At 39.0% G+C, this 14,555-nt stretch overlaps 1 protein-coding gene across 10 annotated transcripts in view; it reads right to left on the reverse strand.

Annotated features, from left to right (window-relative positions):
* Nucleotides 1-14,555, reverse strand: part of FOXP2 (forkhead box P2) — a 756,067-nt gene that overhangs the window by 175,113 nt on the left and 566,399 nt on the right. For 9 of the 10 annotated variants that reach the window (XM_044084429.1, XM_044084433.1, XM_044084431.1 and 6 more), the window contains one exon: nucleotides 13,449-13,689. In XM_044084429.1, coding sequence (XP_043940364.1) covers nucleotides 13,449-13,689 — 241 coding nt within the window. The remainder of the gene's footprint in view (nucleotides 1-13,448; nucleotides 13,690-14,555) is intronic. The other variant, XM_044084432.1, reaches the window with a different exon arrangement.

Consider the following 14,555-nt stretch of genomic DNA (forward strand, 5'->3'; position numbering starts at 1 on the left):
TTTCATTTTTAGAAATAACAGACTAGAACTATGGAAGGTTGCTCATGAATATAAATACATCCCCTGACATGTATTTTGTAGTGCAGATGATTCAACTGCAAGTCATATATGTAAAATGCTGAAGAGAAAGTTTTATACCCTACAACCTGGTTAGATAAATATATATCATGGTAGTGGTTTTGAAAGACAGATTCATGTAAACGCATACAATCTATATAAGAGACCAGTTGGCACAATGGTTAAGGTCTTTACCTCCCATACACAAGGTACAAGATTCAATCCTGACCTCTGACCAATGTCTGTTTGGAGTTTCTATGTTGTCCCTGTGTCTCCATGGGGCTCCACCCACAAAAAAAACATGCTGAGTGTTTCCATCTCAAACTCACCAATGAATGGAGTTGTGGGCAGCAGCACACACTCTACATGGTGCCCTATAGGGGGAAGAGTTGCACAGACCAACCGCTTTGGGTATCTACTGTGGTGCACAGTATCCTCAGGATAGGAGAACATGGGTCACAGACTGCATGTCATGGCAGGGCTATGCACTTGATGGTGTAAAATATGGCTCTAGGTGATTCAGTCATGTTGACTAATGTCGCCATGGGTAGTTACAGGTAATAAGTGGATTGAGGACCTGACAGAGACCCATGCTAATGGTGGGAGGGTTATATATGCTCCTATTGGCCAGTGTGTGCCCACCATAAAGCCTAGCTAATGGTCTAGTTGCCCAGCCTGGGCTACCTGAGATGGCTCTGTTGAGTGAAAGCTGGATGTAAACCAACCAACCTGCAAAACATGAACTGAAAATTGCTTAAAGTAGGTTCACTGACAGGATACAGCTTGTAAGTGGATGACATAATTATACGGATGAGGCTGGACATCCTATGTATCCAAGAGACAAGATGGAAGGGTAGTACAGCAAAGCCACTTGGCTTGGGATCCAGACTCTACTACTCAAGAGGGGGACAGGCTAGAAATGGTGTAGGAATTGTAGTGAGAAAGAAGCTTCAGAAGGCAGTGAGGGATATCATCAGACAGACTCATGGCAATCAGACTCCAGTGTAATGACAGGGCAGTATTCATAATCTCATTGTGATAGTGGGAAAATAGTGCATTCAAACAGCCATTGCAGGACCTACTAGATAAAGCAGGACAACATGAATTGGTGTTGATAATGAGGACCTACTAGATAAAGCAGGACAATGGGTGACTTGAATGTACATATGGGGACAGGGATATGAGGACTGCCTGGGTCGGCATGGGTGGGGCAACAGGAATAAATAAGGAGAAGCCATTCCAGACTTCTGTCTGGCAAATTATAGTAGCCAACACATGGTTCAGAAAGAAAGACAGTCACAAAATCACATACAAGAGTAGCCAACATGCAACTCAGGTAGACTTCCTCCTAGTAAGGAAAAGCCACTGGGGCATAAACCACTAGTCGCCGCAATCATCTGCAAGCAGTGGTCAGAGAAGGCTCTAAGGTCAACAGAGCCCAGGCTGAGGACCTGGAAGTTGACTGGAGAGAAAGAACAGCAGTTCAAGGAATTAGTCAGGGCACTAGCACCCCAAGAAGAGGAGCAAATAGGTGGAGTTGAATAAGAATGTCAGAGCCTAAAAACAGGATGTGTTAGGACTAGAGAAAAGATATGCGGCCAGGCCAGGTATGGAAATAAGGCACAAAAGGAAAGGTTGTGGTAGAATGCAGAAGTCCAGGAAGTCATCAAAAGAAAGGAGTGCTGGAAGAAGTGGAAGATAGAAAAGATGGACCAGGCTAGGAAGAACTACTATTTGGCTAACAAATAAGCTAAGAAAGAAGTTGCAATAGCAAAGAATAGGGCATCAGAGGCACTGTACCAACTTCTGGAAAGTGACCCAGTAAGTGGCGCAAAGAAACTATATCAGGTTGCAAGGCAAAGACAGAAAGATAAAGAAGATAGTCAGACACTCTTAATAAGGCATGCCAGCAACAACCTGCTTACCAGCCCACAGGACATCAAGGGCAGATGGAGGGAGTATTTCCAGCAGCTGCTGAATGAAGAAAACCCCACAGAAGCTGTACTGCCTCAGAAACAGCCTACAATGAGAGAAGAAGAGGAGCTCACCCTAGAAGAAGAAAGAACAGCACTAAGGAAAATTAAAGTCAGGGAAAGCAGCAGGCTCAGATGAGGTCACAGCAGATATGATAAAGATGCTGGGTGAGATAGGGGAGAAATGGCTCCTGAGGGTACTCATAGCAGTGTGGAGAGAAAGGCATATTCCAGATGACTGGAGAATAAGCATACTCATGCCAGTGTACAAGAACAAAGGGGACATCCACAACTGTGGGCAGTACGGAGGCATCAAACTCCTATCACATTGCATGAAAGTTCTGGAGAGGGTGACTGATAAATGGATACCCTGAGTAGTAGAATGTAAGATGGGAGATGAGCAGTTCAGTTTCAGCAGATCAGGATGCAGTATGATTGACCCAATGTTTTCAGTGAGACAGATACTTCAGAAGAAGCTAGAGATGAGGATAAAGTCCAACTGGGTATTCCTAGACTTGGAGAAAGCATATGACAAAGTCCCAAGAAAGGGTGATTTGAAGTCCCAGAAACACTGGTAGAATTAGTGCAGGCTATGTACAAGGACCCTATGACCCAAGTACGAACAGTGTTTGGCCTCACAGAAGGGTTCCCAGTAGGAGTGGATGTACACCAGGGTTCAGCTCTGAGCCCACTTCTTTTCATACTGGTGATGGACTACATTAACAAACAGATTGGAGGGGAGAGATCAACAAAGTTGCTGTATGCAGATGATGTGGCATTACAGGCAGACTCTGAGCAAGAACTTCAACAAAGGATAGGGGAATGGAATGCAAACCTGAAGGCACATGGGATGAAATTAAACACACGTAAGGCAGTGATATTTGCAGCAAATTGGGGAAATCAGAACAAGTTGAGAATAGAGATAGAAGGGAAGATAGTGGAACAGGTAAACAGCGTCAAGTATCTGGGAGGGGTGGTTGAGAAGAAGGGAAGTCTGAATGAAGAAGTTAAAGCTAGAATCAGTGGGGCTGCAGCCAAATGGCATAGAGTGTCAGGTGTAGTCTATAACAGAAGAATCCCAGAAACGCTGAAAAGCAAGGTGTACAAGACAGCAGTGTGAGCAGTGCTACTGTATGGTACAAAAACCTGGGCAGTAAAGGCAGAACAGCTGAAGAAGCTAGAGGTGATGGAAATGAAGTGCCTGAGAAAGGTGGTAGGATGCACACTGTGGGATAGATGAAGAAATAAGGACTTAAGAGCAGAAGTGAAAGTAGCTCCAATTACAGAAAAGATCAAAGAGAACAGATTATGGTGGTTTGGGCACATGTAGAAAAGCAGAACACAATCTGGTGAGGAAGATTTAGGACAGACAGGAAGAAGGTAAGAGCAAAGAGGTGGCTGGATTGTGTGAAAGAAGATCTGCGACAGTCAGGCATGAGTGTTGAAGAAGGCAGGGGTGTGTACAAAAAATGGGAAAAAGGGGCTGATGATGATGATGATGATGATGATGATGACATTCAAGAATGAACAAAAAGGCCTGCAGAGCATAATATACGGCCTGGACAGTAGGAACATCCAGAAAAAATACAAATAAAAGGCATTCGAGAAGAAGCTGCCATAAAGTCCTACCACTGAAATGACAAGGTGACATAGACTTATGCCATAAAAGTAGAAACCAGGAGAGGTAAACCTGTACAGACAGAAGGGAAACTGAAGAGGAAAAACGCAGATATGACTGAAAGCAGAAAAGGAATGTGTGTGTGTGTGTGTGTGTGTGTGCATGTGTGTGTGTGTGTGTGTGTGTGTGTGTGTGTGTGTGTGTGTGTGTGTGTGTGTGTGTGTGTGTGTGTGTGGCAGAGGGGAGACTATCATTAGGTTTTTCAAGAAAGACCTACTATTTTTTTCAACTTTTATGGCATATTATTATCAAAACCATATTTTATTTTCTTATGAAGACTCCTGCAGTATGTTGATGTGTGTGCATGTGAACACATGCATGCACATGCATGCGCGCGTGTGTGTGTGTCTGTGTGCGTGTGTGCGTGTGTGTGTGTGTGTGTGTGTGTGTGTGTGTGTGTGTGTGTGTGTGTGTGTGTGTGTGTGTGTGTGTGTGTGCATTTGCACCACTGCCAATCCTTCACAAGAATCTCAGTGGTTAAAATTTATGGGTCACAGACCTGGGGTCCATGGTTGAATGCAGACCTCTAGCCGCTATCTGTGTAGAGCTTGAAGGTTATATATATTCTTCTCTCTCATTCACTCATATCTTTACAATCCTGGTCATGACTGAAAAAGATCTACAATAGATCCATTCACTTACCCAAATAATAAATAAGCAAGAATTAACAAGGGAACTGAAGTGTATTACATAACAGAACATGAAGTGAAGCCTAGTAAATTGTTGAGCATGCATAGTTGGAATTAAAAACCTGAGACCTTGGACATTTCATGGAGAAAATTAATCAAAAGACACTGATCTGAACAGATAGACTCAAATGGAATATATTCATTAGAAAAGTATGTTCTTAATGGATTTATAGTATATAGTTATGTCTGACATGATATATTTCTTAATTGCTAATTGTGTCCTTTCTATAAAGAGCACCAGAGATACTGAAGGGCTTGATGAACAAGAAGCATGTGGACACTATCATTATGTATTCACCTAAAAATTAAACGCTTTTTCCTCATGCTGTTAGTGTGCTACAAAAAACATTGCATTCTTTCCCTAAGACATATGTGAAGCTCAACAATTCTTTACATCTTTTTTTGCGAGCTACACTTGAAGGTTCAGGTGTCCAGATGTGTACAGCTACATGTCTCTTGTCATAGAAGAATAAGATCCAGTTATATGAGTAAATGATGAACTAGCCAGAAACCTTTCTGTACCCTCTTTTATAATAGAAAAGGATGCAGCTGTACAGAAACAGCCTTTTCCAAAAATAAAAAAATAATGTATCACACACGAACTCTCATAGGATAATAGGATCATAGGAGGTTGCTAGGTAATGGCCTGGGGGCCTTACAAGCCTAGTCAAGAGTTTATCCCCAAAAAGAAACCTCAGTCAGCACCTGTTGCCCTTGTCAATGAGGGACACAGGTGGAACCCCTGGGACAAATTTGTGATTTCCATTCCACTAATCAAGGTTGCGCTTGAAGAGGGTCAGAGAGATGCCCAGTTTGACGTGTATAGGAAGTCTATTCCAAAGACAGCAAGTCAACTTTTGCATGGTACCAAATCTCTGAAAACTGATCTGTATCTCCCTAAACCAGGAGGAACTGCCCATAACCTTATCATGGGGCTGGCTGTGGGTATATGTGTAAGACAAATAACATGTTTGAAAAATCTGTGGATATGGATAAGTTGCGCTAGATGGCATACACTGCCATATCTAACAGCTGAATGAGCACTTGTAGGACATCACTAAATTATATTTTCCAATGTATAGCTTTATATACATAACTTCTAATAGAATCAGTATCCAAGAGTGAAGTCTGCAAGATCAGAAGAGTAAAATTCCCTTGTTAACATTTTTACTTAGAAAACAGTACACATGCTTATAAAGCACTGTTTTACTGTTATTTAGTTCTCCCCATTTAGAGTAATATTGTGCCAGCACTCAGTTAATGATGTGTGATATTCTTGTCTCCTACCTGTAGCTGTAAATCACAGTAAATTTAATAGAAGAAACATCCTTTAAAATGAAGAATTAAAGCAACCCTTTGTCATACTTGCTCAGAATGAATACACATAAAATCAGGGACAGTTTTTAAATTACATCCCAATTCACTTAATAAATACAGGAAGAGATTTCCATCAACATCCAGTTGCCTATTAATTATAAGTACAAACCTATGTCTGGATTCATTGACTGGCAATAACCTTCAGTGATTAACCAGACAATCATACATTTTATGGACAGAAGACAATTAGTAACACCTGAAAGCCATAGTGTGTGTGTGTGTGTGTGTGTGTGTGTGTGTGTGTGTGTGTGTGTGTGTGTGTGTGTGTGTGTGTGCGTGTGTGTGTGTGCATGTGTGCGTGTGTGCGTGTGTGATTGTGTGTGTGTGTGTGTGTATGTGTGTGTATGTATGTGTGTGTGTGTGTGTGTGTGTGTGTGTGTGTGTGTGTGTGTGTGTGTGTGTGTGTGTGTGCGTGTGTGTGTGCGTGTGTGTGTGTATGTGTGTGTGTGTATGTGTGTGTCCATGTGTGTGGGTGTATGTGCATGTAAATGGACAATAAATACTTATGTAACTTACATGTTGGATTTAAAATATTTCCTCCAACAACAATGACTTGTGTTACAATAAGTTTGAAAGATTAGGCAGAGGAAATATTTCACATAAAAATAAAAAAAAAGGATATAGTAATAATAAAATAAAGAAATACAAAATGATTTAACAGATAGCCTATCTAAGTGCAATATTGGCCTCCAGGGTATAGGTTATAAGGGAAATAACAAATTTCAAAAGGTATTGTCCTCCAGAGTATAGGTTGTTAGGGTAATAACACATTTCATAAGGTAATAAGGCATTGGCCCTCACAACACCTCTGGGTGGGCATATGTCTATGATAAATGACCATACTTTAGGGCATCATTGCTTGCTTAGCATACAACATCAATATGGCTAATAATTTTTTTCTTTTTAAGGTAGAGGACATGCCAAATGAACATAAACTTTTCTATCCATTGAGACACGATGGAATTATAAAGCCTTCCAATAATGACAGAAAAGGTATCTTAGTTCACTCATCAGTTTTCTAACATTAGTGGAAGCATCTGTTTTGGTATTAATGTGTAATAATACAAGGGACTCTTACACTTCAAGTAATAAAGCAGAAACAATACTAAACCAGATACATTCATTTACAAACTAAGACAATAATACCTTTTACTTAATCATTCTGACGGCATGGGACAGACTCTTTGGTCATCCCACATTTTATTAAAAATTATAACTGAAGGGTCATATCACCTTGGAGATTGGGCAGTTATTACATATTATTGATTCTCGAAACTGCTGCATCCCTAAAGCTATTATACTTAAGAAAAAAAGGATTTACAGTTTCCTGATGCTGCATTTTTGCCTTATAAAGTACATTGCTAGGCATTTCTTTATGTTTACTTTAACATATTGTATTGTGTCTACTCACTCATTCTCTGTAGCATTGTTTTCAATGCCTCATGTTTCAGTTTTTTTTTATTTTTTTTTTTTACTTCTGATATTTTGTTATTTAGTTAATTTCATTCTGACACTTGCAATTCAGCAGCATGAAACTTTATCATCTGAACTAGTACCATATGTTTTCCTTGACCTCTTTGTCAGACAACTGCTTTTCTGCCAGCTGTTATGTTTCTGCATGAAATAAAACTGCTCCGGGCAGTAAAGAAATTCATTTTTTCTCTTATAAGGATGCATTCAACACTGTAATATCACTGATGTGACACCCCTGCTTATTTGCAATGGTTGTTTATTTATTGTCCAGTTGATTTCTCAAAATGTCAGTACTGTAAAACTGCAGTGCTTATGTTCTAGCAAAGTAAACCTCCATACATATGTCATTTGATAGACTAAAATCAAAACTCATATATAGTGCAAAAATATCAGTAAAAAATTCTAATCTGCCAAAGAAAATAGTACTGCAGGTATCAGAAACAATAACCAACGACTATTTACAAATAAAATTATTCTTTTGTTTGTTATGGTTTGGCTAGCTGGATCAGTTTTCATTGCTTGAAAATCCAATGTAAAATTAAAAAAAAAAAAAGCTACTTAAGCATGATGCAACTAGTTCCACTTTATAATCATGATAACTGCAACACCAGATATTAGACAACATAATTATGTTAAATCACTAAATCTCAAAATACATCACATCAAAAGTTAAAAACACATTCCAGACAGCATATGACATAACAGATCAATATTTTCAAAAATCATACAATAAATGAAACTTACAACTTCCATGAGCATTAAAGATGAACATTCTTACTGCTATAGGGGTGTCAGAATAGCTTATTCCATATAGCTGTAAATTTTAATTCTGGAAAGAGAAGAAGGCAGTGGATTCTCTCACCGCACCGGTTATTTGGATCAATTTACAATATAGCCACTCTAATGCAACATAAAGGTTGCTTTGGCCTTGAGTATCTTCTTTTGGATGGACAAATATACTAAGGTACCATCTGCCTGATTATTTATTTATTTATTTATTTGTATATTTATTCTTCGCTGACCGATTAAGTCCCAGTAGGCTAGAAGTCTCTTTTCAGGCCAGATGGGTGATGTAGATGAATCTTAAAGACCACATGGCACTCATCAAAAAAAAAATAAATAAAAAGCAGGAGATTTTATCACAAGAAGCCATAAAATAATTATAAACATTTACACATCAATATAATTTCACATTTCATTTCATAGGTAATAAGCAAAACAAAGTCCATGCAGGCTTTTTTGGCATTCTATGCACTATTATGTAATACTTCCCTACATAAACCAGGCTTTACAATCCACAATGAGCAAAACAAAATGTAACCGCATTTTTATATTTTTTTATATTTTTAACATCCCAAACAACATCATCTAAAAAGAATCATATTTTCATTTAAAAGATGATAATAGACATTTCATTCCTTCCTCAGCAAGCCCTCCTTTCCCATTTTGTCACCCTTTCATCACCAGAAAACTGACAGAGTATGAGGCACACCAGATTCTGTGCGAACATTAAGGTCATCCATAAATCCTGCCCGAAATCCTGCTGCTGTATTGCAACTGTCCTACCTCCCTTATCCTCCTGAATCCATCCTTTTCCATTGCTCATCCTGCCTACCAGCTCTGTTTAAACTTCCTTACTACTTTGTAATTTTCTCTCCTTAACTTCCTCACCCATCCTTTGCATTTCTGCAGAGTAAAACCAACTATCTCCAGCTCATCTATCCCCCATACTATCCCTCATTATCACCAGAAATTCCACCTTTTCACACCAGCCTTACCCCTCCAAATCAACCACCCCAAATGTCTTATTATACACCTTAAGCTAAATCTGCTTCATTTGTTTCCATACCCATTGACAGCAGAGGAACAAACACATATGTAGCTGGACTACTTGTAATACCCCACACCTCCAACACATTGCCTCAGGACACCATCCCTCCTTATTTTCAGTCTCAAATGTGATGTAGACACGTGGTACAAAAGTGTTTTCGCATCTCCCTGAAGCCTTCCTAAACTTCCACTCTTAACCATGGTTCATCTGCCCCTCCTCAATGACTTTGGATTCTGGCAATAGCATTTTCTGCTAAACTGTGTCTTAAACATTTACAAAAGCATCTTACCTGTCTCCTATTCAGCTCCTCCCATCCCTTTCACCTTGTCTCACTCTTCCTCTGTCTCACCCTGACAAAGTGTGAAATGGTGGCCAGATGAACAACAAAAGCCAGAGTTGTGAATCTGTGAAAAACATTAAAATGCCGGGCAGAGTAGCAGCAAGAGGAATTAAATCTGTTGCAATAGCCCATATAAGAAAACAGGCCCACTTATGTTGTTTTTTTCTGGTATCTGGTCTCTGAGCAGTAGTAAGGATCTGGACCATCTTGTCAGGGTAAGAAGGGACTTTGGCTTAACTGGATCTACAGTAACCATGTATTTAGCTAAAGGGAGTGCAGCTACACATGAGACTTGTTGGGTGGTTTAGACAGAAGACTTCGGAAGGGCCTCAGATGTAGAGGCTTCTCCACAAAGATGAGGCCACTGCAGAGGAAAACAGACATTTCAAGGCCAATATGGGGCTATGTGAATGACTTTGGACCTGTACAGGCTGGCTTTCTGAATGAATTTTGGGATTAAAAAAATCTGGGAGTTCATTCACGAGCCTGAATTTTAGAATCTTACCCATAAAACATTTGTAGCAATGTCATATCTTCTGTCCTACTCTCATTGTCCAGACAGATGGGTAAATCACTTTGTTCTCAGCTAATGATTACTGAAATGGCCTGTCAACCACTGATAACCATTTTCAAAGATATGCTAGGTATTCATCTTTCTAATATAATTACATTAATACAGTTACTTAAGCTGTAACACCATGTTGTATATCCAAATGCATATGTCCTGGGTATTATATGACAGAATGTCATTTCATTTTCTTGACCTCCAGGGTTGACCTTAAAGAGCTAATCTTGTCCCAAAGGACCTACTTGGCTATTATAAACAAAAATGTAAGAAAAAAAAGCTCAACTGGAAGGAAGCTACTGTACAAATACACGATTTTGTATATAAGATATCTCAGAAATGAATGAGAACAACGCTAATAATCTAGTGAATTTCCTGCATTCCAAGCATATTAACTTGCTTGTGCCCCCATGTTGAATGTAGAAAAGTACCACAAAAAGAGGTGCAAGAGGGATAATTAAATAGTCAGCTGGCAGTAAAAGATTCTACTACCATTCATGAATGCAGTATCACTAAGATACTTTATTACTGTTGTGAAGAATTAGAACTTCTCTAAAAGAACTCACCCTCTACTGTACTGTAAGTAAGCATACGTTTGTATGCCTGTAACTAGGCCTCTGATTTAAAATAACAATTATTTGTATTTCTTTTCTTTTTTTATATTATATGTTATCTAAAGATTTTTGCTTGGTGACTCTGTACACAATTTTTTGTCTAATCTAAAATAATGTAATGTAACTTCCTTCTATTGCATATTGTATGCTATGATACTATTGCCTATATTGGAGCTTTTCTGCCTGGGTCTCTACTGAAAATGGACATATATCCAGTTAGACTAGCCCGGTCAACATATGTAAAATAAAACTAAATAAATAAAGAATAGCATAAGTTGGAAGTGCATTTGTGTATGAAAACACATGGAAGCCGTGCCACATCGTAGGTTTCAACAGAGGCATGTTTCTATATTGTCTGCTTAATCAGAAAACAAAATGCACTTTTACCAAATAGTGCCGTTCATAGAATTCTGGTCCACCCATGGTTATGCAACTGTGGAGTTCATAAATATAATAATTTGTCTGATGTGGTTGATTTATTTTTTAGGGTTTCAAACACTGTTCACATGCAGCATTTTTTTATTTGTGTGTTTGCTTCCAATGGATATGTGTGCTTTGGTTTCTTGATGTGACTCCCTGCAGGTCTAATGTACAATTCTAAAAGATCACTTAGCCTAGCAAATATGAATATTTTAAGATTGACTACAAGAAAAAAGTCTTAAAAAATATGAATTCAGATTTATGAGATTGCATATATTATCCTCCTGGAATCAATGTTGGTGTAGTAAATGTGTCTTATACTGTAGCCTTTTAAAGCCTTGACTACAAAGCAGATGATGTGAGTCTGAATAGCGGCTTCATTTCTGGAGGAGTCAGGTAGGACAAGTTAGAAGTAAAATTGTTGCTAATGCTTTGCCATCCTGAGTGAACAAATTTGTGAACCAGTCAGCTGACCACCATTGTGCAAATTCACACTTGCCAAGTTGTAAACAATGCTTAAAAGTTTATAGGTTCATAGGTAGTTACTAAGCTGTAGATCTGTGAGGGTCTGAAGAAATCGGGTCTATATTAAATAAGAGGCGTTTCAGCAAACATCTCTTCGGTGACACATTAACAGCGAATGCACAAAACTGCAAATGCTAACATCAGCAATTTCTTTCCCTGGGAAAGAAATCACTTGTCTAAAAACAAAAAAGCATCATTAGAAACATAACAAAGTGGGGGGCTCCACCCCCACCCCCCAATGTGGGGGGCTGTGCCCCCCCCCAACTAAATATACCAACTCGAAGATTGCACTACAGTGAGGAAAATGGCAAACTTATGGGGATGGCCAAGCGATTTCTTTCCCAGGGAAAAAAATCACTGTTCTGAACAATCACGGTTTAGTGCATTCGTTCATTATGTGTCACAGAAGAGGTGTTCGCTGAAATGCCTCTTTGGTTATTTAATATAGACCTGAAGAAACATACCATTAAATTCCAATGGCAGCTTTTAGCCTTTATATTTTGCATACACATAATCCAGAGATAGTTAAAATAAGGATGCATTGAGATTTTTACGTTTCTCCTATGCATGAGGGATGGGACAGGGGTGCTGAATCAGGGGTGGATTTATGGTTACCCATTTATTCATCCAAATTACATTTGAATACACTAACTGAAGTACTTTGCTTTGTGTGATGTGGGAGACAGTTACACAGAAGCAGTCTCCTTTCTGATACAAACCTATCCTTCCAACAAGATCTATTTATTTAGCAAAACCGGTTGAGATCCCTTGAGCAGGTATTTATGATACCCCTGGACCTGTGAACCTGTATAACCATATAAGATTTGTTGAAGCTCTGTGCACAAGGCAGAGATCACCTCTGAGTAGCCTGTATGATACTGAGAAGGACAATGCTTTAAGGCTTTCTGCATAGATTTTACGATTTAGGTCCCACATTTTTGTACTGAGAAAGTTATGTAGACATTACAGTTATGGAAAGTGTTTGGACAGGTACTCTATGATCAGTCTGATGACTGCTGGGTAAAATGGAACAATTATACCCATGTGTACACAATACCTTTACATATAAGCAAAGCAATGAAAAAGGACTTCATTTACAACAATGCTTCAGAGATGCAGGCATGGCATTACCAAGCCTGCAATTGCAGCCCTCTGCAATGTGTATAGAAGCAGGCATGCTTTAAGGGAGGATATAACAGACCCTGTCATGGTACAGGTGCTCATGTCAGCATCAAGCAGGTGGAGTTAGGGCATTAAAGGAAAAGTGATTGAATGGAGGCCTGGATAATTGCCTCTGTGATCCATCTTTACCCGGTGTGAAATGAATGGGTTGGGATAGCTTTCCTTCTTTGGCCGATGAACGGGCCAGTACTTTGCTACATAAGACTGATGTTTGTTAGGCACTGGGACCCCAGAACTGTTTCTTACATTATAATATTTGTAAAAACAATCAATAAAAATGTTTGCAACTAAGTGTTATGTTTTTTTAGCTGAACTCAGAATTGTGCAACGTTATGAGTGCTCATTTCAAGTTCTAATATTAAGTGAACAGTTGTAGTTTGAATAGTACAGTGTAACAAGCCTTTCACCCACAACACTGAATAACTACCCTACAATTAAATAACAGATGTCACAAAAGCAGGCTTAAGTAGACAAATGTATAATTATGATCGGGCAAGTTTAGAAATGGTGAGAGACACTTAAATACATCCAACAAATTCGGAACCCTGCCATTCATAAAAAAGTGAGGTATGCCTTATTAATACTGCACGCCTTACCTGAAGCAACCTGTCAGCAACACAAAGCAAGGTATTTGTTTTCCTGGCACCACTGTAGGTGATGGCAGCAATGCTCTTCTGAACGCTCTTAACATTTACCTACAAAATCATAAATGTTTTCCATCTACCTGGTGGAAGAGATTGAACTGGAATGGGAGACTGGCCAGGTGGGATGGAGATAAGTCCTTGGCGCTGAAGATTCAGCAGATGCTGTTGCTGTTGGAGTTGTTGCATTTGTAGCAGCTGCTGCTGGAAGACAAGCTGCTGTGCTGCTAACTGCTGCTGCTGCTGCTGCTGCTGCTGCTGCTGCTGTTGTTGCTGCTGTTGTTGTTGCTGCTGCTGATGCTGCTGCTGCTGCTGCTGCTGCTGCTAAATAATTAAGATCCCAGAGAACAAGGCTTAAACCACATGATAAGGCAACATGCAATGAGTAGAGATATGCTCAGGTAGCACAGATAACATATTTAAATTATTTTTTTCTTGCACAGAAAACACAGGCACATACATTCTTAACCATGCTGAATCAGTTGCTGGGCTTTCAAAGCCCAAAACCCATAAAAGGGCTACTTGTGCTAGCTATTCTCTCCTTCATAAGACTAGGTGCACTTAAATGTTTTGAGAAGGACCGCAGGTGTGCTTCTGTTCACTTGTCAGTTGTTATCAATTCACAAAGAGTCACATAGTGCTTTTTTAAGCTTGGTTCAGAGTCACAAACTGCTCGACATCTCATACATAATCAGTAGCTTACACTTCTTGTGTTCTTACATTGCTGAACTCTATGCAAATATATATATATATATATATATATATATATATATATATATATATATATATATATATATATATATATATATATATATATATACTGTTTCATTTAAACACTGACTGACATTATCAAGACTGACAAGAGACAATGTAGTGCATAGAAATTGCATTTTTATCTCTGCTAGTTTAAAAGACAAACAGGTTCGAGTCAATAATTTTAAGAATTTTGTCACCATGTTTAGAATCTTTCTCCCAACAGTGCGACAAGTAAGTAATAGTCTTCAATCGTTGATTACTGTTCTGTTATTAGTCGTTATATAGAAATAAAGAAGTTGCATGAGCAACAATATTCCACCCCTTAGCTTTCTTCTGCCCACAAGTACATCTCAGGTAATTGGTATTAAATTCTGGGGCTTGAAACAAAGAGTCTAGAAATAACATGACTGAATGTGTGACGATTAGGGCTTACA

This window comes from Protopterus annectens, chromosome 9.part0, assembly GCF_019279795.1.
Source record: "Protopterus annectens isolate FY-2018-M chromosome 9.part0, PAN1.0, whole genome shotgun sequence".
NCBI classification, from domain to species: Eukaryota; Metazoa; Chordata; order Ceratodontiformes; family Protopteridae; genus Protopterus; species Protopterus annectens.